The sequence below is a fragment of the Anas acuta genome, chromosome 4 (assembly GCF_963932015.1).
Source record: "Anas acuta chromosome 4, bAnaAcu1.1, whole genome shotgun sequence".
Classification (NCBI taxonomy): domain Eukaryota; kingdom Metazoa; phylum Chordata; class Aves; order Anseriformes; family Anatidae; genus Anas; species Anas acuta.
Window position 1 is genome coordinate 6,865,406 of NC_088982.1, and position 22,957 is coordinate 6,888,362.

Consider the following 22,957-nt stretch of genomic DNA (forward strand, 5'->3'; position numbering starts at 1 on the left):
AGTGAGGTGCTGCAGCAGCAAAATGATGCAATTTATGCAACCCATTGCCGAAGAGACGACAAGTTTAAGACAAGAGCACAACATAGCTGGGGCTGAGATAAGGGATGATCTCAGAAGTGTGTAAACACAAAAGGACACTACACAAAGCTGGAGGAAAGCAGCAGGACTTAGGAACAAAAGATGAGAACAGTTTTGTATGTGCTACATTCGCTTCATAGCCTCTTAGTGGTTCAGCTGCTCTGATGCTGACACATCCTAATAAGACAATTACAAATTGAGGCAAAACTAAATATGTGGGAAGAGGCCACTAGTAGAGAAACATAACCTAAGGGCAACAGTCTGTTGAACATGGCTGTAAATACACATTTTAGATTAAAACTAGAGATAGCTACCCTCTTGTAGTGATCTGGAACAGGGAAGGGAGTATGTCAAAGTCTAAGCATCTCAAGTGCCCAAATGCTAAACCTAGCATAGCTGTGTTTCCACGTCTTCTAAGACTGCTTCTAAGACTTCTTCATAAATACCCATCTCTATAGGAGTTTGTTAGAACAGAAGCTCAGAGTCACAACGCTGGGCATATTCACATACATGTGCAAAACCAAGCAGTGGATATGTTCAAAACTTTAAAATACTCACTTTAAAAGCTGTGAACATTCCATTGTAGGAAAAGAAATAGGAACAATCAAAGACTGCAGAAAATTGCTGGTTAATAACTGCAACAGAAGTGTACCTTTAAAATCAGAATTTACCAGCCTTTTACTATGCCACGCACACAGAAGGCATCTTTAAAAAAAAAAAACACCAACAAACAGAAACAAAACAAAAGCAATAAAAAACCCTTAGCACCTCATGCAGCATTACATACATACTGGCAATCTGATTATCCAAATTGTTTCTCTATACTTTCCAGTCATTCGCAACAAAAACAGCACACAGAAAACTCATTTAAGAAATTCAGTAATAAATGAAGGCTTTTTTCTCAGCTCAGCCTGGAATTAAAGCGTAACACAATAAACACAATGCCAACAGGACAGATGTCTCCAGCAAATTAGCACATAGCATGTAAGCGAAGACTTAAGGTTCAAAAACTTGATGCATATTTCCATTTTTAAAACACGGCAGGTGATTTGTCTATTATTTATGTACAGATGCTGTGACTGTGAGTGCAATAATCATGTTTAAATGAGGTGCATTAATACACGGGTATAGATTTGAGCAAGCAACTTCATGACTATCTCCTTGAAAGTCACATTTTAAAGGCTGTTCTTTAAGTGTGAAGACGCTTTCTATTGCCTTGTGCACTCGTTCAAATGAGTGGTACGTAACGCCAAGCATTTTTGGATTCCAAAAAGTAAGAGTTCATGGCTTGAAATATCTGACAGCAATGTGTAACTGGAACAGTCATTAAAGTATGATGCCCTGTTGTCAAAATCGTATTATTAATTCCTGCAGATGAATACCACAGCAATCACATCCACAGTCCATCAGATCTTTGATAAGACAAGCACATGACTGAATAATTTTTATATAGAAACTGACTTGCTTGTTTTTCTTCTCTGCGTCTGCAACAGACAGCAATTAATTCGTCTCAAGCAAGCTTGTCCATCTGTTAGATGCCGAAACACATTTAGGGACATTCAGAGAGGTAAGTAGGTGATTTTATTAGGTCTGGAAGCATTTCAAACTTTCTTGCATTTATTTTTCCTCTCATTTGAGCTGAAATACAGATTCAAATGCAGCCCAACCAAATGCAAGAAGTAACTGCTCTGCAGGCTGTTCCTGCAGCAAGCACTTTTCAGACATATTAAAAACAGCAAAAGGAAAACAGCACAGACAGAACCAGATATGACAACAAATGATGAATACAACAAATACAGGTGACAATGGGTTGGTGTAGCAGGATCCTTGTTCTGGAAAAGGGAAGTGATGGAGTCTTACAAGCAGCGTGCCTGACACCAGCGAAAAGATGTCCAGAAGCTCAAAGAACTGAGGAATATCAACAGCAAAAATTGCAAAAATAGTTGTCTGAGGGAAATGATGATGCCTACAGGGAAAACATTTGAGATATATAAACACCAGGAACGAAGTGGTATTATACAGAATGCTTGGCATGGAAAGGAGTGAACTAGTGTTGTTTTAACAGCTCAAATCCTCGTAATTTTTTTAAAGCAATAGGAGGCGAGGAGCATTAAACCACCTCACCAGCCAACGTACCTAATCCAATAATGCCCAAGGTCTCCCCTCTGATCCTGGCAGCTCCGGAAGCCACTTCCCGAATCTGTTCGACGCTTTGTACTCTCGTGCCTTCTCGCAGAGCCTGGTGAAGCCAGGTGGTTCGTCTGTACAGGTTCAGAATGTGGCACATGGTAGAATCCGCCGTCTCTTCTACTGAGGCAGCTGGCACATTACACACTGCAATCCCTGCAAAGAATGGGTGGAAAGGATACCAGGTTGCCAAGTAATTCTCACTTCTTCCTATTTGATGGCCGTTCAGAAGCATGATGTTTAAATTTACAGGTATTTCTTTACCAAGTTTCTGACTGCAATCCCTGACACAATACATGACAAACCAGTTCATAAAGACTTGCAAAGGTTTTGTTCTGATTTTTTTTTTTTTAAATTTTGTTTTTCCAAACTAAGGCAAACAGACTACTGAAACCACAGAAGTATACGAGATGTCAGGCAGCTTAGTAACCAAGCTGATGTCTTAGTAAGCATTTTACATGCACACTGGGCTACGTGCTTTGAATAGCAGAAGGAAATATGCCTCTCTCTCAGCACAAAGCCAGTAAGGTTGAAGATCATTGTTTACATTTCATTGTATGAGTTACTTTCCACTACCGAGCATATACCCTCCCAAAAGCTACCTATACATTATAAAAAAGATTGATTTAAAATGAAAGCAACTCTTACAAACCTTCACAGGATAACTATTATTTCCAGTACATATATGGGTAGTAACAACACAGGGAGGAACGATCTGTTTCTTGTTGCACATAGGTTTGTGCAGTTGCTACAAACAGAATCCAAGTCCTTCCCTGGTCCTTCAAATTAAAGAGAGAACCCATCTAAATATCAATACAGAAATACAAAATCTGCTTCTGCATGGTATGGAAAGGTAATGCAAAAATACAGCTATTAGGATACGGACTTAACGGCTGAAAAAGGTGCAAGACCAAGGAGCAAAAAGACCATTACAGATTTCCACAGACAGCTGTGGGAGGTGGACTGATCCAAGACTCACGAAATTCCATTTTTTACTTCAAAAAACAGCTCAGGCAGCCAGCAAATGTAATTGCGTGTCAGTCACCCCATTCTGTTTCTCTCGGATAAGCGTGTACTTCCAGAACACGTACTGCAGTGAAGCAAAATGTTTCCTTGAAAAAAGTTTGTGTCCTTTCTATTTACTACATTCTCCCTGTAATCATCAGCTCCTGCTAATTTTTCACTCCCAATCCTGCTGACTGAGATCACAAACAGTGTACAGTGTAATTTCACGGTGGAGAAAAAAAGTGTTTTAAATACTAAAAAAACACCCTAATACTGTTTTCACTGTCTAGTTGTTTGGGTTTTACATAAATAAGTATTCAGTGGGTCCTCAGCTAACACCAGTATGTCTTGTGAAGCAAGGAAGAAAACCCAACATGCTCTTCCATGAGAGTAATAACAATAATCTGACAAATAATAAGCTTATACCGAATTTATCTGTGTTTTCCATTCAAATGCCTTCCTTCTTTCTACAGCCAACAGAAGGAAGCTGCAGAACTATTTTTCTTGTCTCTGCTGAGTCACTGCTCTGTAGACTTACACGAAGATAAAACAGCATCATTTGCTGGATTATTAATCTTGGCAGTCTGCTAACATCAATGGCAGTGTGAAACTCACGGTATTTTAAAAATGAAAAAAAGAGCACGAATGGGACAAAAAGTACTAGACAAACATAAAATCCCTTCAAGTGCATCACATTAAACAGCTGCATTTGTTTATTCAGAAGGTCTTTTTCATGGAGCAAAAACGCGAGTTTTAGATGGCAAAACGAATTCAATAAGCATGTATCCTAATGGCTGGCATCAACAAAAAAATGGTTTAAAAGGACTTTAAGTTATATTACATATGTGGGAAGCTAAGGAATTCAACTTGCCTTACACCTTCCTTCCTATAAAAGGTTTTCCCTTTTAGGGAAAAGGGTGAGGCAATTTCTCTCATAAGTTGTAGAAATTTCTTATTTTCTATTTTCCCCCACCGTTAAAACCAGCTGATTTCAAAAAGGCAAGAGCATCGTAAACCACAACAAGCAGCTGTACAGAGGCAATGATATGAAGAGAAGAGACATTTCACATAGGAAAAGATAACGTACTCTTCTCGTTTCTCATATCTAACTGCTTCAGTGCTCCTTTCTCACTCCCCACTGCTTTCAGTGATCTTGTGCACAAGTTCAATGCTGAAAAGCTCAGGAGTCAACTGGTGTTACCCTTCACTGACATTTCACTTGCATCCAGTTACAATTACAACTCATAAGTATTTTCTACTCAACAATTAATAAACTGAAGAAAAAAAAGACCAGATCATCTAGCTTTTATTCAAGAAACATCTGTTTGCATCCATTTCAAGAAGAGTAAAAGCACTAACATGAAAATAATACTTAATGGGAAAAACTGGTAACAACTTCACCAGCAAGCTCCCTGAAAATTACTCCAAAAGTTACTATGGAATTTCAGGAAAATGTCATACTTTAGGGTCTAACTCTGTACTATATTTCAAGACTGAATCAAAGCCTTTTTCAAAGAGCAATTAACTCTCAGGTTACCTCCTTGAGATGCACATTCAAGGAATGGAAAGAGATTTGTCCCAGCAGCAATGCATTAGTATCTAATTCCAACCATTTGGCCCTAACTACTAGGAGAGACTTCACATTGTAAGCCTTCCAGCATTTACTGGCTTTTGAAAGAGTGGACAATTGTATTTTGTAAATACTGAAATGCACAAATGGGATGGGTCCTAACTGTTTAACTCAGTCTAATCATAATGTGATTCAATGAAGGATTGATTAGGCATGTGGCGTTTACCAAGCCACAGGGATGAGAATGTCCCTAGTCTGCTATACTGTGGCTTCAATCACAGAATCATTAATGTTGGAAAAGACCTCCAAGATCATCTGGTCCAACTATCACTCTACTACCAATGTCACCACCAAACCATGTCCCCAAGCACCAGGCCCAACCTTTCCTTGAACACCCCCAGGGACGGTGACGCCACCACCTCCCTGGGCAACCCGTCCCAACGCCTGACTGCTCTTTCTGACAGAAATGTCTCCTCATTTCCAACCTGAGCCTCCCCTGGCACAACTTGAGGCCATTCCCTCTAGTCCTATCACTGGTTACCTGTGAGAAGAGGCCAAACCCCAGCTCCTCACAGCTTCCTTTCAGGTAAACGTGGAGAGCAATGAGGTCTCCCCTGAGCCTCACATTTGAGTTGTAAACTCAGGTTACCATCCAGCACAAATAGCCAACAAACCTGCAAAGATTTTCCTCTCATCAGGGATTCTCTACAGAAATCAGACTCATGATGGCTCTGGGTTTTTGGAGCTACACCTAGGTTTTGGGGCTTTGGATCCAAGATTTTACTCCAGGACAGTCCCTAGATACATAACATGGTTTCTGGGGCTCACAACTCAGGCACCAAACTTTGGCACTACTTGAGTAAGTAGGAACGCAACCATGTGCATGCCTTCAGATCTACCTGTTCTTTATAGAAACTCATGAAAAAGTTCTTAGCTTCTGCCTGTCGTGCAAACTACACAGCCATTAGTCATTGGGGATTATTTTACTTTCTTTTACTGATAAGCAGAGCCACATTACACCTCCTCACTCTATCAGTGGAGCTATTAGTAGGACTAAGCACTGTCACACTTAAATAAGTGTTTTCAAGATCTTCATAATGGAAAACAGATTTATTATTGAAACATGTTAGATTAGGTATTAGGAAGAAAGTCTTTACTCTGAGGGTGATGAGGCACTTAGCAGGTTGCCCAGAGAAGCTGTGGATGCCCCATCCCTGGAGGTGCTCAAGGCCAGGCTGGATGGGGCCTCGGGCAGCCTGGGCAGGTGGGAGGTGTCCCTTCCCATGGCAGGGGGCTGGAATTAGATGCTCTTAAATATTCCTTTCAACCCAAACCATTCTGCAATTCTACAATACTTGATAATTTCAACCTAATTAGAAAAGAAACAAAAAAAATATACATTGATATCCAGTGGTACAGTTTTACCTGTAGATTATAGATAATAGATGGGTTATCCTGAAGTAAGCAAAGTATAAATCAGACTTTCTTTTTTTTTAAGCAGTGAAACACTAAGCAATATCTCTTCATAGTTCCAGTATCTAAATTTATTCTGAAGCTGTAACAACTGATTCTCCTATAAAATCGATATTTCTACTTTATGGAGTGCTTTAGTACTAAATCTCATGCATCATAAATAAGTCCCAGACAGTTGATAATGATCTCATTTTTTATTCAAACAGTAGTAGTTTTCCATGCTGATGGAATTATATTTTGTGATTGGATTACAGTAGGCAGTAGTTAAAATACACAACTGGGGTAAAAAAAGAAAGAAGAAAAATTATGGCCTTACTCCTTGGATTTATCTTGAACAGGCAGATTGTCATCCTGTCACAAAGCTATTAATATTATCACTCAATTAACTAATGCTAATATCTCCATAATGATTTTTAAACACTTTGATGAGAAAATTATACAGCTTACATACTATGTTAGTATAAATTATACAGAAAACATTAATGCAAAGACTTAGATGCTATCGAATTTCTGGAGGCAAGTATAAGATGTAAAACAATGTCTTTAATAGTCATACCTAAATCTCCAGCAGATTTGATGTCAATATTATCAAAACCGCTGCCAATTCGGACAATTATTCGAAGTGCTTTAAATTTCTCCAGGTCTTCTCGTGTTAAAGTGATAGTGTGATACATCAGTGCACCCACTGCTTCATTTAGTACCTACAAGTAAAATGGAAGAAAAAAAATACTTATTTTTTTTTTCTTTCATAGGATCTCAGCCTAATCAAGTATACAAATTTTGAGGGATAAAGGACTGTAAAAGCATTGAATCCAGGTCTTTTGTTTTAAAGGTTATTTGCCCAAGTATGTTCCAGCCTCTTGTTAGACTTTTTTCCCCATCTGATATGTCTGTCCCAGCATGAGGAGACCAGTTTTAGGAAGAGCTAAGTGATCTGTATGTGTTCTTAGTAAGAAGGGAAGATCTCATTTCACAGGAGATACTTTGCAATATTGGACCTTAAACACAAGAATTACCAGACTGCATCTGTACATGCATCCTGAAAACACATGGGAGCAAGCACTCGATTTAAACAGCAAGCATTTTTATGCTTCAGCAGCTGACATTCAGTTTTGAATGGAGTAACAGAGCAATCTCTTCCCCACACACACAGTGGTACAGGCATTCACTGCACTATTAAACCACTTGATACCTGAATAGAAAACATTCAGTAATCATTACAAAACCCTTGGACAACAGAGACTGAAATTTGTCAATTTATACAAAAAGTGTCTGTCCCGCAGTTTACTGATGCTGCAACACTCTGAGCTCTCATACATGGAAAACTGAAGTCACAGAAATTGGTATAAATAAGATTATCCACAAAAACTAACACCTCTACGAAGTAAGAAATTGTACCAAGACAAAAACATTGCAAAGGAAAAAACTTGTGAGCAAAAATAAACTGACAGGATCATAAAGGTTTGAATATCTTTCAAATAATGTGAAAGCACATCCAACCTACTCAAGAAAGATTAAAATGAGGGGGTGTGAAAGGGAAGAAAGGTTAGCACACAAGGCCCAGGAGTTTTCAAATTCCGCTAACAAACAAGCCAGGAAACTGCATGTCACATAGCTGATATGAGTTTATTGCTCAGAAAGCAGAACACATTTTCCTCTGTATGCAAACTGGACTGTTTCACTTCTTCAAAACACTTCTTGGTTTCCACCTTCAGTGTGTTACCTAATAACCTAAAAGTTCTACAAGATATAGAACACGCTCAAATCATTTCAACTTCTAAGCTACTGCAATGACTTCATGTCGTTCCTATCGAGGACCTTATGTGAACATTTTGTGGAGGCTCTCCATTTCTTATTCGATACACTTTTGGGCTTGGTGCATGCACAGATTCTATCAGCTGGGCTACTTATGAGCATTTTCTAGTGTAAGGAAAAAAATGTACCATTAATCAACATAAATCATTTCAAAAAACCCTACTATGGCAAAACATGATCTCACAAAAAGCATTACAACTCCCTGCTGGAAACCCAAGATCCGAAGCAACAATTTAAAAAAATTAAGATACACAAAATGTTTTAGAAGCAAATGTAAACAAAATCCATGAAAATGAAAGAAAACTGCTCCTTATGAATATCTCATAAACTAATCTATGGTATTTCAACAGGTGCCCCCAGATTGGTAACCCCAGCTCTAAGTCAGATAAAGACCAGGATTCCTTTGAGCAGAATTTGGATTTACTTGTAAGACGAAGAACTACAAGAAAATTAGAAATGACACAGCCTTGAAGTATGTGGCTACAACATAATTCAAAGAACAGCTGTAGGCTCTGATGCTACAAACAATTATATGCACACAAAACTCCTTGATTTTAATGGTACAAACAAGTCCTTTGGAGATTACAGCTAGCAGCCACTAATCAGAAAGACTGCACTCATCAGAAGGCATTTACTTGAGCTGCTACAGACAGGTTAAGAACACAGTTTATTGGGTTTGCTTCCACAGTGACATTGTTGCTGGTGGGGACTTCCCACGGCACCAAGCCCATGTGCCTGGTGAGGTCTGCACCTGAAATAGTCCTTGTAACTTGACTAAATGCCCACCTAAAATGCCTTTAGGTAGTTTTTTTTTTTTTTTTTTTTTTTTTTTTTTTTTTTTTTTGGTCCCATTAATCCCTAAAAGAAGATTGTTCTAAAATCCCCCTGTTCCAACAACAAAGAGTTTTCTTCTTGTTTCCAGCCCCAATTTATTCACAGCCCAGCTTGCATCCATTTGCTCTGGTGCCAGCGCTGGCCATTTGCTCCAACCGTACTTTGTCTCCTTGGTGTTTACAGTCCAAATTTTATTTATAGGCAACGATGATATCCCCTGTCACAATCTGGCTGCACTTCCCAAGCCTAGTCCTTCCAGGCTTTTCTAGGACGACATCTCTCTACCCCTTGGCTGGTCTAACACTTCTTCGCTGTGCTCATACAAGCCTAAACTCAACTCCCCTGGGGTGACCAGAGCTGCAGGCACCGTGCTATTTGAGGTCTCTCTCCGTACTCTGTTACACCAACACCAGTACTGTCAGCAACCCGATGGTTACTGGAGAGCTCTCCTAATGAAGTCTCGCCTGACCCGTGTTTCCGCATGGCCAGCGGCGTGCTGACAGCCGATCCCTTGACTAAAGCACACAGCTGAATCCTTCCCTTCCTAATGCATGTCTTATTTCACACTCCCAAGCTTCTAGCAGGGCTTCCTTCTCCAAGTCACAACCCCAAGTTTTATCCTGTTGCCTTCAGGTACCTCTCGCTCCCTGTGATATCCTCCTGGCCCTCTCCAGTTAGCCACGTTCCCCATTCTGCCTCGTCACCACATCCTCTCCTTCCCAGGCTGTAACCCAGGAGAAAACACTCTTTGCTTGTATGAAACCTGAAGTAGTTTACAGCTTCTGACAGCCCACCGAAAGTCTTCTGTGGCAGGCAGACCCTTCCTTCCCTGCTGCCCACCCCAAAAAGACCAACGGGGCCTGTGTTTGTGTGCACAGAGCTGCTGCTACTCTGCGAGCCGCGTGAAGTAGGGGCTAAAAGACAGCTGAATTGGCTGAGGCCTTTGTGCTTTAAAATCAGTGTTTCAGCTGGGAATTTCACTTCATAATCTGACATTTTATTAACTCAGCCAGACAAGACTGTAATTTGGTCTCTAAGATCTCCGGCCTGGTCTCATTACACTCCATTGTGGGGCCCGTTCAGGTTATGGCTTGGCACTGGACGGAGACTGAAAAATATTTGGAAGTTTGGGAATGTGTTCAGTGAAAGGAAGAATATTTTTCAGCTATGGCTTAATGCTGACACTAGCCATTTCCACACTCGTTTACCCACCAGATGAGATATGTAACAAACAGATGCACATGACAGATCTTTCAGGATTTTCTTCATAGTGTTTGAACTTCTAGGATTATGGACCAGTTAGCAAGGAAATGCACTGCCAAAATGTAGTCTCTTGGTATTGTGCATTATCTTGCATCAATTTATTATGCTACTGCTTTTTGCAGCTGGCCATGTGATAAAAGTACAATAAAAAGGCAAAAAATAGAAAATCTGAAGTGGACTTAAAAAATAGAAAATCTGAAGATGACTTAATAATGCCACTCACAGATTTAAAAAAAGTAGAGTTTCTGTACTTTGCTATTATTTTTATAAAATATATACTCAGCCATTACACAGTAAATGCACATAAGGAAGTCTAAAAAGCTTGCCAGAGTGGAAACAAAACTTGAACTAAATCTGAGTGTAACACAGGAAACTGAAATCCAACATAAATGTAAGCAGTTCTGGCAATCTTTAGGAAACAACTGCACATAGGAGTAATTTAGTGATCACTTATAAAAGTACACCAAGGGGCAAATGCATAAGAGGTGCTGGGATTTTGTGTGCTTTTTCATAGTTCCCCATAATAAACTCAATCGATGCAACATTCACCAAATTCTAGTACAATGATTTTATTACTAAAATATCAACTCCTGTCAATCTGAGTGAGATACAGATTTAACAAGAAAACAATTTCAGGTATGTGGCAGTCAGATAACACTCTTTCAAGATCCCCTGGATGGAAAGGAAACAGGCAAAATTTGATAGAGAAGATAGAGAACAAGCAGAGGGAGCTGCGTACCTTCAGCAGCCACTCCTGCTTTCATCTGACTACAGCTGTGCTTTTCGGGAAGAAAGGATCTGAGATAAAAGTTGAAACACAGGACATGAGTTGGCTTCCTTCTGTTACCAAATGATTAGGTAGCCCATCTGCATAATTTTTATGCCTTCAGTTACTGACTTACTTCCAGGTGAAGCTACAGCTTGCTGAAAGCCTTTTTCATACCCTCTTCAACGAGCTGACATCGTTTCCAATCAGAACTGTTCAGACAGGTCTTTCTGCTGTTCTTCAACCTCAAAATGACTACTTGGCTTTCACAGCGTGCCAGGTCTCCAAGGCTCTTAGAGAACTGATGACACTGTAGCAGGAGACATTTCTATTTCAAAGAGCTTAACAGATCTTGAGCAGCGAATATTGAATGATGAAATCCTTTTAAAATATTTTCCTATTTGTTTTTTCTTATTTCACCACCAGGATCTTTTAGCCATCCTGCCAAATGCCACACCGTCACCGTTACAGCATACATGCCTCATGATTTGGAGAAGAACTTAGGCTCCTGAGTATGTTACAAAAGCATAAATACAGCATGTTAACAATGGAACAGAAGGTTTTTTCTTCTTCAGTCATCTAAACATACCCTGCTAGTTTTCACTCTGAAAGACTGATCTCAAAGGCTCACAGATCAATCCAGAGCACGAAAACGTAACACAGTACATAAAATACTAAGCTACTTCAACACAGAGACAGAATACATTTATAAAATACACACAAAATGACAATATAGACTTTTTTTTTTAAAACCAGCCTCTTGGAAGTCATCACTAGAAAGTGATCTATTTCATCTGGCTCTAGAAACACACAGTACTGCATTTCTTGGGCTTGGATTTTGCTGTGTCATCGCCAGTTAAATGTTCTAGTGTCACCAACAGACCTGAGGTATTTTGCACATCCACGTAGACTTTACTTAATTTGAGTAGAACTTGTATTATCTGACTTGCAAAAAAGCAGCAATATGTCAAATTTGTGATCGATACTTGGTAACACAGAGGAAGGCTGCAGCAGGCTTGCAGCTGCTCGCAAAGTCTCACCAGACAGTGTGAAGGATCCATTGCAAGCGAACACAGTTAAAACTAAAAATAAAACCCAGCATGCTCAACCAGTATTTAGTTTGTTGGTGCAAATGCAAGATTACAGCTTCAATGCTGAACAAACAAGAACCTGGAAAGATCATCTTATTTGACCATTAATAAAACAGGAACAAATCAAAGACTCATGTGAATGACAGCAGCACGCTTGATTTGTTTGCATCAGTTTCAAAACATTTCTTCCATTATGAAAGCTCTTCAGCTCTTCTTTGAAGCAGCCTTAGATAATAATTGTAATGACTGGAAATGCTTCTACAGGTAATTCCTAGGTACACAAGTGATTGAAAACTCGTCCTACACCACTGAACAGGAAGTTCAGCTTTTAAACATTTATATTTAAAGTAAAGATACGGAAACACAGTATCCCTGTGAAGGTGATTTCATTATGTGCTTCTAACAGGAGTCCAGAGATTTGATGCATTTTAACTTAAGCACTTGTAAGGCTGGAATATAGATTTATCATCCAGGCTGTATTCCCACTTCCCACTGAGAACCCTGGTCCTCCGATTTTTGAGTAGCTGGGCATCTGCACGAAGCAGTAAACCCAGTCAGAAACACCGCCCACCCCACCCTCCATCCTCCAATTTCTCCTTCCAAATGATTTGAGAAAACATGTAGGAAACCACATATTCACACAAAAAAACACAGAACAAGAAAACACACACGGATTCACATAAATTGACTTTCCAGCATATGCATTTTGGTTTAAAACCATTCCTAGTCAGCTGTGCTTCCTATCTTTTGAAGTTTGCAGGGATAACTGTTTTCTCTCTGCTTACCTTAGACTTGTATTACCAGATCTTGCATATTATTTTTATGTTTAGCTCTATGTAGCTGGAAAGTGTACTCTCTTATTTATATATATATATATATACACACACACACACACACACACATGTATATATATACTCTCTTTATATATATATAAAGGAACAAGACTGCAGGAAGGAGAAGCACTGGCTGGGGAAGCTGCCAGGGAGGGAGGAAGAGCAGCAAACCGCAAATGGCGCTCAGAGGGAGAAGGACTGTGGGGATAGAAAAGGGGGATAGAACAGGGCAAGGGACAGGAAAAAAATCAAGTCAATCTGGAATGAGGAAGGAAGCAACCTAATTTTTATTTCATTGATCAACTCCTACATTTTTGGTGGAACAAACTAAACCTCCGTGTACGTTTGCAGACAGTTTCTGAGAAGGCAGATTTATATACGATTGTGAAAGAGAAAACAAGTTTAACAGGTAACTGTTATTGATATTAATACGATCCCTATTTAAAAAATAAACCAAACACCAAAATCTTAAAGTGGATTTTTACCCCAAATGACTAAGTTAACTCCCCTGATAGGATGCAGATAACCCAGTTCCCACTTCCCACCACTCCCCATGATGCAGTCTGACAAGCATAATGCTCAACTTCACAGAGCCATAAATATTATTTATAATAAAAAGAACCTAGAAGGCAAAGTTTAAATGCATACTGTGTCCTCTCAGATGCAAATATCTATGACAGTCCTGAAAACAAACCGCTTTCTCTACTGCAGAGGGACTGAGGGGGTGTCAGTGAAACCTTATAAAAGAAGATTTCTGAAGAACTGCAATAGATGTCCTCAAGTACAAAGTCATTTCAGTACTTTGGGTCACTCTCAGTAAATGTCAGTATTCACTTAAGCACTGGCAGCCTTTTCAAAGGAATGAAACACAGCCTCACCATCCAACTTGCCTTCCAAAACAGCAGCAAATACTTTGACCTGCAATGAAGCAGAGTCCTAATACATGTTATTATTTATTGGTGACCTTAAGCAACTTACTTATTTTCCATACTTTAATTTCCTCAGCCATAAAAAGAGAATGACGAATAAACTCTTTGACATAAGGAAATCACTCCAGAACTGAAAGTGAGGCATTACCCGATCTGATGAAAACTTTCCTTAACAAGCACACATACTAAGGTATAATAGCATTTGCTAATGTCCTGCTTTTCACCCATACCAGTGGCATTCAAATCCTAATTTCTTTTCCTGCTCACTGCATGTGTTAAGACCTCTCAGCCTCCCTGCTTCTCTGAAAAAATGTAATCTCTGTGGTTTGTTGGTATCTGGGTATCTGTCTCAAGGAACTACTACACGACCCTCTTTTTTTATTTTTTTCCTCTTTATTTCCTTTATTGTCTAGCCATCTTAAAACAGAAATGTAAACTATCATCTTGTCCCTGAAACCCTCTCACGACCAGCAAAAATCCCTCTTGTTTTCCAAAATGTTTACTGCCCAGTTGCTGACCCCTCGCTTCCCTATGATCAGACATCACCACGCAAGCCGAGTTAATGCCAGATCTAGGCAAATTAACAGCTGTTATCTAAAATCTGCATCTTAATTAACTAGGCAATGCCATTTAGAACAGCCAGGAATATGCATTACAAATCTACAAACATTTTAGACGTTGCTTTAAACATGCAACTTCTAATCTTAAACCTTTTTCTGAAGATTTATTAAAATTCCGTTTCCAAATAAGGTATTCAACAAGCAGGACAAAAATAAAGATATTCTCTCCTGTACCTCAAATACGGTTTGGAAACAGTCATTTTTTCACTGCAAGTGAACAGTGGAAGTAAAAAGTGAATGCTTTTTTCGCATGGAAGTAAGCAGTGCTCAGCACTTCATTAAATTGATTTACATTATATTACTTTAACAATATGAAAATGGATTAGGGTTTGTGATTTTTGCTGCAGAAACCTATCACCTGGCAAACACTTTGTAAACTCAAAACATTTTTGGACTTCATCACCCTTTTGACTTGCGAAAAGCTCTATTATGACAACATACTGGTTGCTAGTGAAAACACATTTTCCAGATAAATGACTGAGTTCACGAAGAATGAATTGGTTTGATGTGATAAGAAGAAAAGGAAGCAAACTTAAGTATATGAGCTGAATACACTCTTGTGAAGATCAACAACAGATTACCTGTTACTCATCAAGTTTCAGTTACTTTAAATACTTTTCCAAAGCTACATTTTGCTATGCACGTGCTGACTTTCAGTCTCAAGATCTGAAAAATTCATTTGCTACACACCACTGATAAGAGAAAATATTTAGTGTTTCTAAGGAAAGGCATTCATGTCACTCAAGAATTCCCCAGCCTTGCTGCATCAGAAAAAAAACATGTTGATTTCAGTAAACAAAGCACAAGACCATACAGATGGTGCAGCTGTCAGCATTCACCTGAACAGCAGACTGCTCTTACCTATTAAGGGAGTGAAACAGCGTTTATATTTCTTGTTCTCCACCCACTATTTAGTCCTTGTCACTAGAATCTAGCTATTTCATGTATCACATGTCTGACAATGGCATGAGGCAGAGAACAGTAAGACAAAAACAACTTAAACATGATGAAAAATAGACAAGACAGAAATAAAGCTTTATGTTACGTTTTAATTCTGAATACATAAAAATGAGAAAAAAATGGTTGGGTTAAGTAGTTCTTTAAACGAAGAACAGTATTATACTTAGATTATTGTTACTGGTTTTGGCCCTTACAAATTAACTCTTTTTTACAAAAAATAGCATGTCAAATTACTTATGAATACAGAGAAGTTTTTACTTTTTTGCATTTGTTCTCTCATTACTTCCAGGTTCTCTTTCACTGCCACAATAGTGAATAGTCCCGGTCACATGCACAGCGAAAACACTGGTCTCCTTCAAGAGATGGTAAAAACCAGGTTGAAATTTGCATTCTGTTTCAGTAAAATCTTACTCTTTCAAAACTGAATGTCACAAACTAAACAGACTTTGAGATTATTCTATCCCCAACTGCCAACTATAAAGATGGCTTTCTATATGACTGTGCAAGTGCATTAAAGAAGTCATGAACTGTAATTTTTCCAACTCTGATTCTAGCCTACAATTCAAGAATAACCTGAGAAGTCTTAACTATCCTGTGAGAAACAACTAATGAACTGAAAAGACAGTGTTTGGAATGCAGATTTCCTGGTAGGAACTATTTTTTTTTTCTTTTCCACTCTCTTATTCGCATTAGAATTATTTCCTATCTAAAAAGTAGCTGAACAAAACAAGTTAGTGACATTCAGTCAGTATTGATGATGCCAAAAACAACTTCAAAGATCATTCTTGACTAATGTTCTATAGGGGAACAGCATATTCCTATATGGGGAGAGAGGTGAAGGTTAGACAGGAAATCTGTCTGCAGACAGCCACCGAGGAACTACAAGCAGGGCTTCAGGAGAGGGGATTCATCTCTTATGTTTGCCTGAAACATGAGAATCAGCTGTTCTAGCTTGCTGTATCATACAGAATAAAAACCTCTTCAATCTTCTCTTTCAGTGTTGGGGGAAAAAAAAGGAAAAATACAGCGGTAGCACTCAAAAATTTTCAAAGCTTTAACAATGATTTTTTAATTTTTTTTTTTTACTGTATAACAATATTTTTCTTAGATAATTACAAGCTGAATAGTTTGTTGGTGAGTTCTCACCAAGAAGATGCTGACGTGAAAGGAACTACAGAAAAAAAGTTTATTCACCTAATGCCAGATGGGAAATTATTGTATCGGTATTATTTGCAAGTGGCTGGCTTTGTAAGAAAGTCAAAGAAAAGATCAAGTCTCCCATTATATACAGACACCAGGCTCTAAAATGTTTAAACAGTGCTACGTAAGAAAATGAAAAGCAAATAAGCAATTACAAGTTAGTGAAAAGGTTCTGAAAACCTGTAACAAGCCTGAGGATTACCATAATTAGCATAGAACGAGTCCAACGATGTATTTGTAGAGAAGCAGGAATATCGGTGCACCTCAGTTCAGCTGACAGAATTCCTTCACAGCTGAAGCGCACTCAGCAGTACACACAAACCACAGGCACTGTTCACAGAAGTGGATTTAGACACTCACCCAACAAGCCTTTAAGTTAATACTTTGATTGTACTTGTCTATCATGGATCTTCACTGGAGAGGAGGAAAATAAATTCGCCTGGAAGAGACCCCTGATTGCCCTCCTCTGCTGTCATATTTATTACAATTTTTTACCTCCACAGAAGCTGGTTTCATCCTTCATCAGGTGAAGGAATACTTGACATTTGAGGCTTACTCTGCCAGCCAACAATAACTTCATCAAATTAATTCTACCTCTGCAGAAATATGGATGTGAAAAGGCTCTATTGCTGCCTGGAGAGCAGCAAAGATTTGGGGTAGATGCTAGGCCTTCATGCTGAAAGAAGTCTCTGAAGAGAAAATTCAGGCCTATGTGCCAGCTGGCATCCTTGGCTATCATCACAAAAAATGGGCATCCCTCTAAGAAAACGAGAAAACCTTTGACAATATTAAGAACAACTGGTTGTTTTACACCTGCCCAAATCATAGGTAAGGTGCAAACTTTTGGGATAACACACAGAATGCATTTTTTAATTTCATTTTCTAAATACATTTTTTGTCAGCATTTGTTCCAAAACTCTTTTCCAGCGTCAATCTGCAGCGCATGCAGCCTTCTAACCCAATCTGCACAATTCCTTGGCTAAGCAGAGAAGTTTGGCTGTGAGAAGAACTTCCAATCTGACACTAATATTTGGCTTTCCAGTTGAAAGCTTAGCAACAGTGTTTCCAAGAAGCATTTCAAAATATCATGTAATAATATAATTTTCCCTGATTTAACTCTCTCCATGAATCTAATTCAGCTGGTAAGCATGTGGACAACATCCAGCCAAAGATATGCTGCACAGAAACATACTTCAACGGATACATTTGTCTTTGTTCATCATTTATTACCTTAATGATCTGGTGGTCATTTCTAATCAACAATTAACCAAACTGCAGTGCCTAACGCATTTTCATAGCTAACACCGGATCTATTCATTATTTTAGAAAAAGAAGGTATTTTAATAATTATTAAATTACATCTTTGTAATATTACCTTTTCGTGAATTTCTTGTGTAGACTGAGCATCACAAAATGCCACCGTGGCTACATCCTTCAGAATAGGCATTTCTACTGTACAATCCCTGCCATCCAGCAATGCTACCAAAGGGCGTGGGTGCATGGGCCCATTCATGATCGGAGGTCGAATGCCTACGAAGAAACAGAGAAGATGAGTTATTCAAGGGATGTAAATATAACAAAAATACATTATAGCTAGCCTCTTTATTCTGATGGCAGAAAAAGACTTAGAACAAATAAAAACAGCAACAAATTTATGGTAAACAAACATAGACCCCTAAAGAAAATGCAGTGAAGGCTTACGAGGCTGAACAATAGAAGATGGTCAAAAATGTTAAGGGAATAGCATAGTTTTTTAAACAGACACCCTCATTGCACTATTAAGAAGTGTCTGTGCAATCTTATCCAAGATTCATATTTTGATTGGATTCCACACCTTTGTGAGCTCTAGACAGAGTGAGAACGATCTTGTCCAGGCTTGTAAGAACGTCGCTGATGGAATACCATACGCAATTCAGTAAGGAGTTGAGTATTCAATTTACATATATCACTATGATCTGCTGACACTAAAATTTAACTGAAAAAACCTACAGCAGCAAAAATGTGTATTTACTGAGGATCCACTGTCCAAGTACACAGGCTTAGTGCTAATCTACATAGGCCTGCTTAAACTCATAAGTTTTACACAATGATTCTGTAAGATTCAAATTAATGCATCATACTTAATCCACCACTGAAAGCTCTCTGACAAAATGTGAGCAAAACGCCCATCCTTAAACCAGCATTGCACTTGGAACATTGTAGAGTGACAAATAAACACGTTAAACGTGTGGGGGAGAGAAAAATCAGTTCAAAGTGCAGCCTTAATTTATATCCTCTTTATGGCGTCTTAAAATGAAAAGTAATCCTTACAGCAGGATATTCAGAGAGCATCTTTTTACTGTATAGATGCTATAAATATACAAAAGTACTCAAGGGAATAATATTAAACCATTACATTTACACAAAAGTAGTTAAGCGTGGGTGGAAAAAAGGGACTTCCTGAAGAGATAAAGAAAATGAAAACAAGAATACAGTACATGATTTTTCGTCTTTCAAAACAAGTAGTTTTAAACACTGCAGAGTGAAGCAGGCTAGATATTTCTTGTATGCAAATGTCAACAACATACATTTGCTGCAGTGTGAATTTTAAAATTTTGCTTATTGCTTGGCAATACGAATTAGCCCAATATGAATGCAGAAGGACTGAGGTTCCCCAGCTACCACCTATTAGAAATCCCTGCATCTGAAGCCTCAGGCTGAATCACAAAGCAAGCCCTGAAAGACTCATCTGCATTGTAAGTGGATGGAAAATTAGTATAGTCCCAGTTCTGCATACAAGTTACCCAGTGAAGGAAAACAGCTGTTGGGAAAAGGGATTTTCACAAGTCAACAGAAGTAGTACATTACTTCCCTGCTGGGGCCAAGCCCAAATCTAGTGCTGAAGGAGCTGCACCAAGGAGATCATTACCTTCAGCCTCAATTACCTGTCTAGCCTGCACCCATAAATTTCTTGTGTGCCCCTACCCAATGCAGTAAGGCTCGGGCTAGGGCTTCCTGACATCTGGCATTTAAGTTCTTTACCTCTTCAAATGGTTTTTAGACTTGAAGACAGCTCAACAAGGGTCACTGGAATTTTTCCTACGTGCATGCACTTGCAGCTAGTGCCCTACCTGGGAAACTTATAAAAAAGGCAGCTGGCTTTAATTTAACTGTAACTGCATAATACTTAATTGCTTATTCAGCAGCAAAAGGATCTTTCAGACTGAAGGCAGACAGACAACAGATCCTCACCAATCCTTCTGCATTTGATCACTGAACTACATTTGGTTCTTTTTCATTCTAGTCTTAATGTCTCAACAACTGATTATGCCAACAGGAGTGCACCTGCAGCATTCTCACCATAGCAGACAGGCATTCAGATGTGAAAGTATTCACCAGCAAAGTTTTCCATGGGTACAACACTCATGGCAAATATTCTGCGTTACAAATCCATCGATTCTAGTGCACAGAAAAATCTCACCAATTATTTCTAAACCAGCACTTCCAACCACCAAAATGAAATGGGATCATTTTTAATATCATTTTCAGAAATCCTGCATCTTGCTATCTTACTGCTTGTTGTTACGCATCTGAACCAGAAGTGGCCACATAACCTTCATACAGTCGTTTTTAATAAACTAACCACACACTAATAATGTGGCACAGGACAAACACAGCACAAATACACAATGCAAATGCTACATAGTTATCCCAAGAATAATTACTATCTTTTAATAGGAACTTAATTATAAAACCCCATATTAAATTTACTTTGAAACACCCTAAAGTAAAGCATGTTACAGACTTGTTCATGTTTCTTTCAAAATAGTGTATGTAATAGCATTAATAAAATGCAATTATGTTTTGAAACATAAATGTAAAAATGACATTGCAAGCCCTGTTCATATTGAATATAATAACTGCTTGTTTTACAAGCGAGGTGTTATGGTCAGCTTCTTAACTGTCAGTCCGGCAAAGCCAGGATTTCAATGACAAGTCTGAATCCAAGCTCAAGTAAATAAGAGAAAACGTATAGAACTTTGATCCTAAAGCTGTTGAAGATGGAGGAAGAACATGACATAGTTCATTTCCCCCAGAGCTACAGCAGAAGCATCTCTGTCAACAGAGGAGTGCACACAGTCCAAAGAGATAACAAGATTAAAAGCTGTCCCCTTCAAGAATCACTCTTCCATCTAGAACTCTCTCAGAAAAATACAGTACCACAGAACAAACACAGCTCTTTAAAAGTAACAATTCCTCTAAAATACATAAAGGTGTGGTCTCTTTTTCCCTTAGGTCAGTGTAACTACCCATTTGAACCAAGGGACTCTTGCCTGATGTTGGTGGTAAGTAGCATGCCAGACCAAGCCCCAAATATAAGAACTGAAGTCAGAAAAACAAGTGGGAGAGTAACCCTCCCCAGGAGTATCTCAGGCTTGTTAACAGAGTCCCCAGAACTCAAATATACCCAGTGACCTTGACCACAAAAACCCCACAAACCTTTGCTTGCCAAAATCCTCTCTGAACTTCAGCATGGACTTCCTGTTGCACAATCTTTCTGCCTAAATACCGTATCACTAAATCGCAGACAATAACTCAACACTTCAGTAAGCTTACAGTAACTTAATCACAGTGGCAGTCACTATTTAAAGTTTACATTTGCAAAGACACAGTTTCGCTATGAATCAGAACCGTTTGAACAAAAAACTACTTCTTTCACCATTTAGATATGTTCGGCCTGGTTCTTATCTAGAAATGTCACACTGCACCCCGTGCTCGGTTTTGCAGCAGACCCTTGGTGTGGCAGGATAAAGCAATGTGTATTTAACAGCAGTATTTTCCATTCCTGCATTAACAGTAAATCATGCAGCTCAGTGTCAGAGAGGAGTATGACTGTAAACTGGTCAAAAGCAACATTCAGAACCACAAGCACAAAACTCAGTTTTTTTAAAAAATAAATAAATAAATTTCACTTAGTTGGCTTATTTAAGTATGGTAGCATTTTATATAACACAGACAATAACAAGTATACCATCCACCCCCACATCCTAGAACCTTTGTTAAGGGAAAACAATCTCAGTTTATCCTAACTTGAGACTTTCAGGAACCCCTACCAACCTGACATTTCTTAATCTGAGCTTGATTTCCAGGGTCATGAATTCGATTTCTCAATGCTTTACAATCTTCAGTATTCTGAGGCAAAATAGCAGCCTGTCATTCGATCCTCATTTCCATGTCTTTAACTTTTCTTGCAGCCTCCTGTAATCTTGAACCAAAGCTTTTAAACTTCTTATCCACTGCAACCTCTGTAGCCTGGATCGTGTTCAAATTTTTACTAAAAAATTAAACACAAACAATACATTAAAACAACATTAAGGGTCTGACTTGTGCTCACAGAAGCCAGGAAACTCAAAGTCAAAGCTTCTCACTGCATCTGCACCCTTCCCCATTTGGCTGCTGGTTTTCCACCACACCTGCTGTGCTGCCACCGGCCATTAACATACCAGGGACTGTTAGGACACACAGCACCAGAGCAGGACAAGCAGGTGCATTGTAAAGAGACGTACCTGGACCAGTCGGCACCACTCATGCGGCAAAGCTTTTGCCTAGGTGAGCAGGGATGCGAGGAGAGCGTGTGATCTCCCGTAGCACCGTGCTGAGAGCCAAGCACCGGAGCGACTACTGAGGATGGAGTGAGAAGCCTTTACTCTGAACGTGGTGGTTGGCTGGGTAGAAGTCAGGCCCTTAAGGTTATCTAAATGTATTTAAGGAAAGCAAAGGCTACCCTCAAAGGGTTATCCTCAAAGGTTAGCCTTAAACTATGCTCAATCCAGCTATGAGTGGGTTTGGGGTTTTTTTTCCTCACTATGGAAATAATCTGGTGGTGAAGCTCTTGCCCCAGTAGCAGCTCCCGTGCCAGTGACTGCTGGAATTTTTCTAAAATAATACCACGTGTAGGGTGCATGCAGACAGAGCGGTCACAGCATGGCGCACAGCTGTTATGGACGGACGGCAGAAGTGCCTTTTGAGAGCTACACTTTGGACTAGCTGCTCTACGAAAACAGCATCTAAACCCTTTTCTGGTCCAGCCTTTACGGAAAAAGCCTGAAAAATTCAAACAACAGCTTTCAGCCGTGTGCTTGATCGATCAGAGGTCAGCCCAGTGCTCGCAAACCAGAGGATCGGCGAACTTATCCCTCAGCTCTTGTAACCAAAACCTGAGGGGGAGGCTCGCCAACTACCGCCTCCACACCTCTGCCTGTGTGGTGACTTACGAATTACCAGCCCAGCCTTAGCCCTAGATGTCATTTTTTTGTTGTTAAATACTTGAAAGAAAACAAAGACCTACCCAAG

At 39.2% G+C, this 22,957-nt stretch overlaps 1 protein-coding gene across 9 annotated transcripts in view; it reads right to left on the reverse strand.

Moving 5' to 3' along the window:
- Window positions 1-22,957, reverse strand: part of CTBP1 (C-terminal binding protein 1) — a 227,346-nt gene that overhangs the window by 19,257 nt on the left and 185,132 nt on the right. For 6 of the 9 annotated variants that reach the window (XM_068679652.1, XM_068679651.1, XM_068679649.1 and 3 more), the window contains 3 exons: window positions 18,000-18,154; window positions 6,870-7,014; window positions 2,215-2,421 (listed from right to left, as the gene is read on the reverse strand). In XM_068679652.1, the coding sequence (XP_068535753.1) occupies window positions 2,215-2,421; window positions 6,870-7,014; window positions 18,000-18,154 (507 nt within the window). Of the gene's footprint in view, window positions 1-2,214; window positions 2,422-6,869; window positions 7,015-17,999; window positions 18,155-21,721; window positions 21,939-22,957 lie in introns of all 9 variants that reach the window. The other 3 variants (XM_068679657.1, XM_068679656.1, XM_068679658.1) reach the window with 1 other exon arrangement.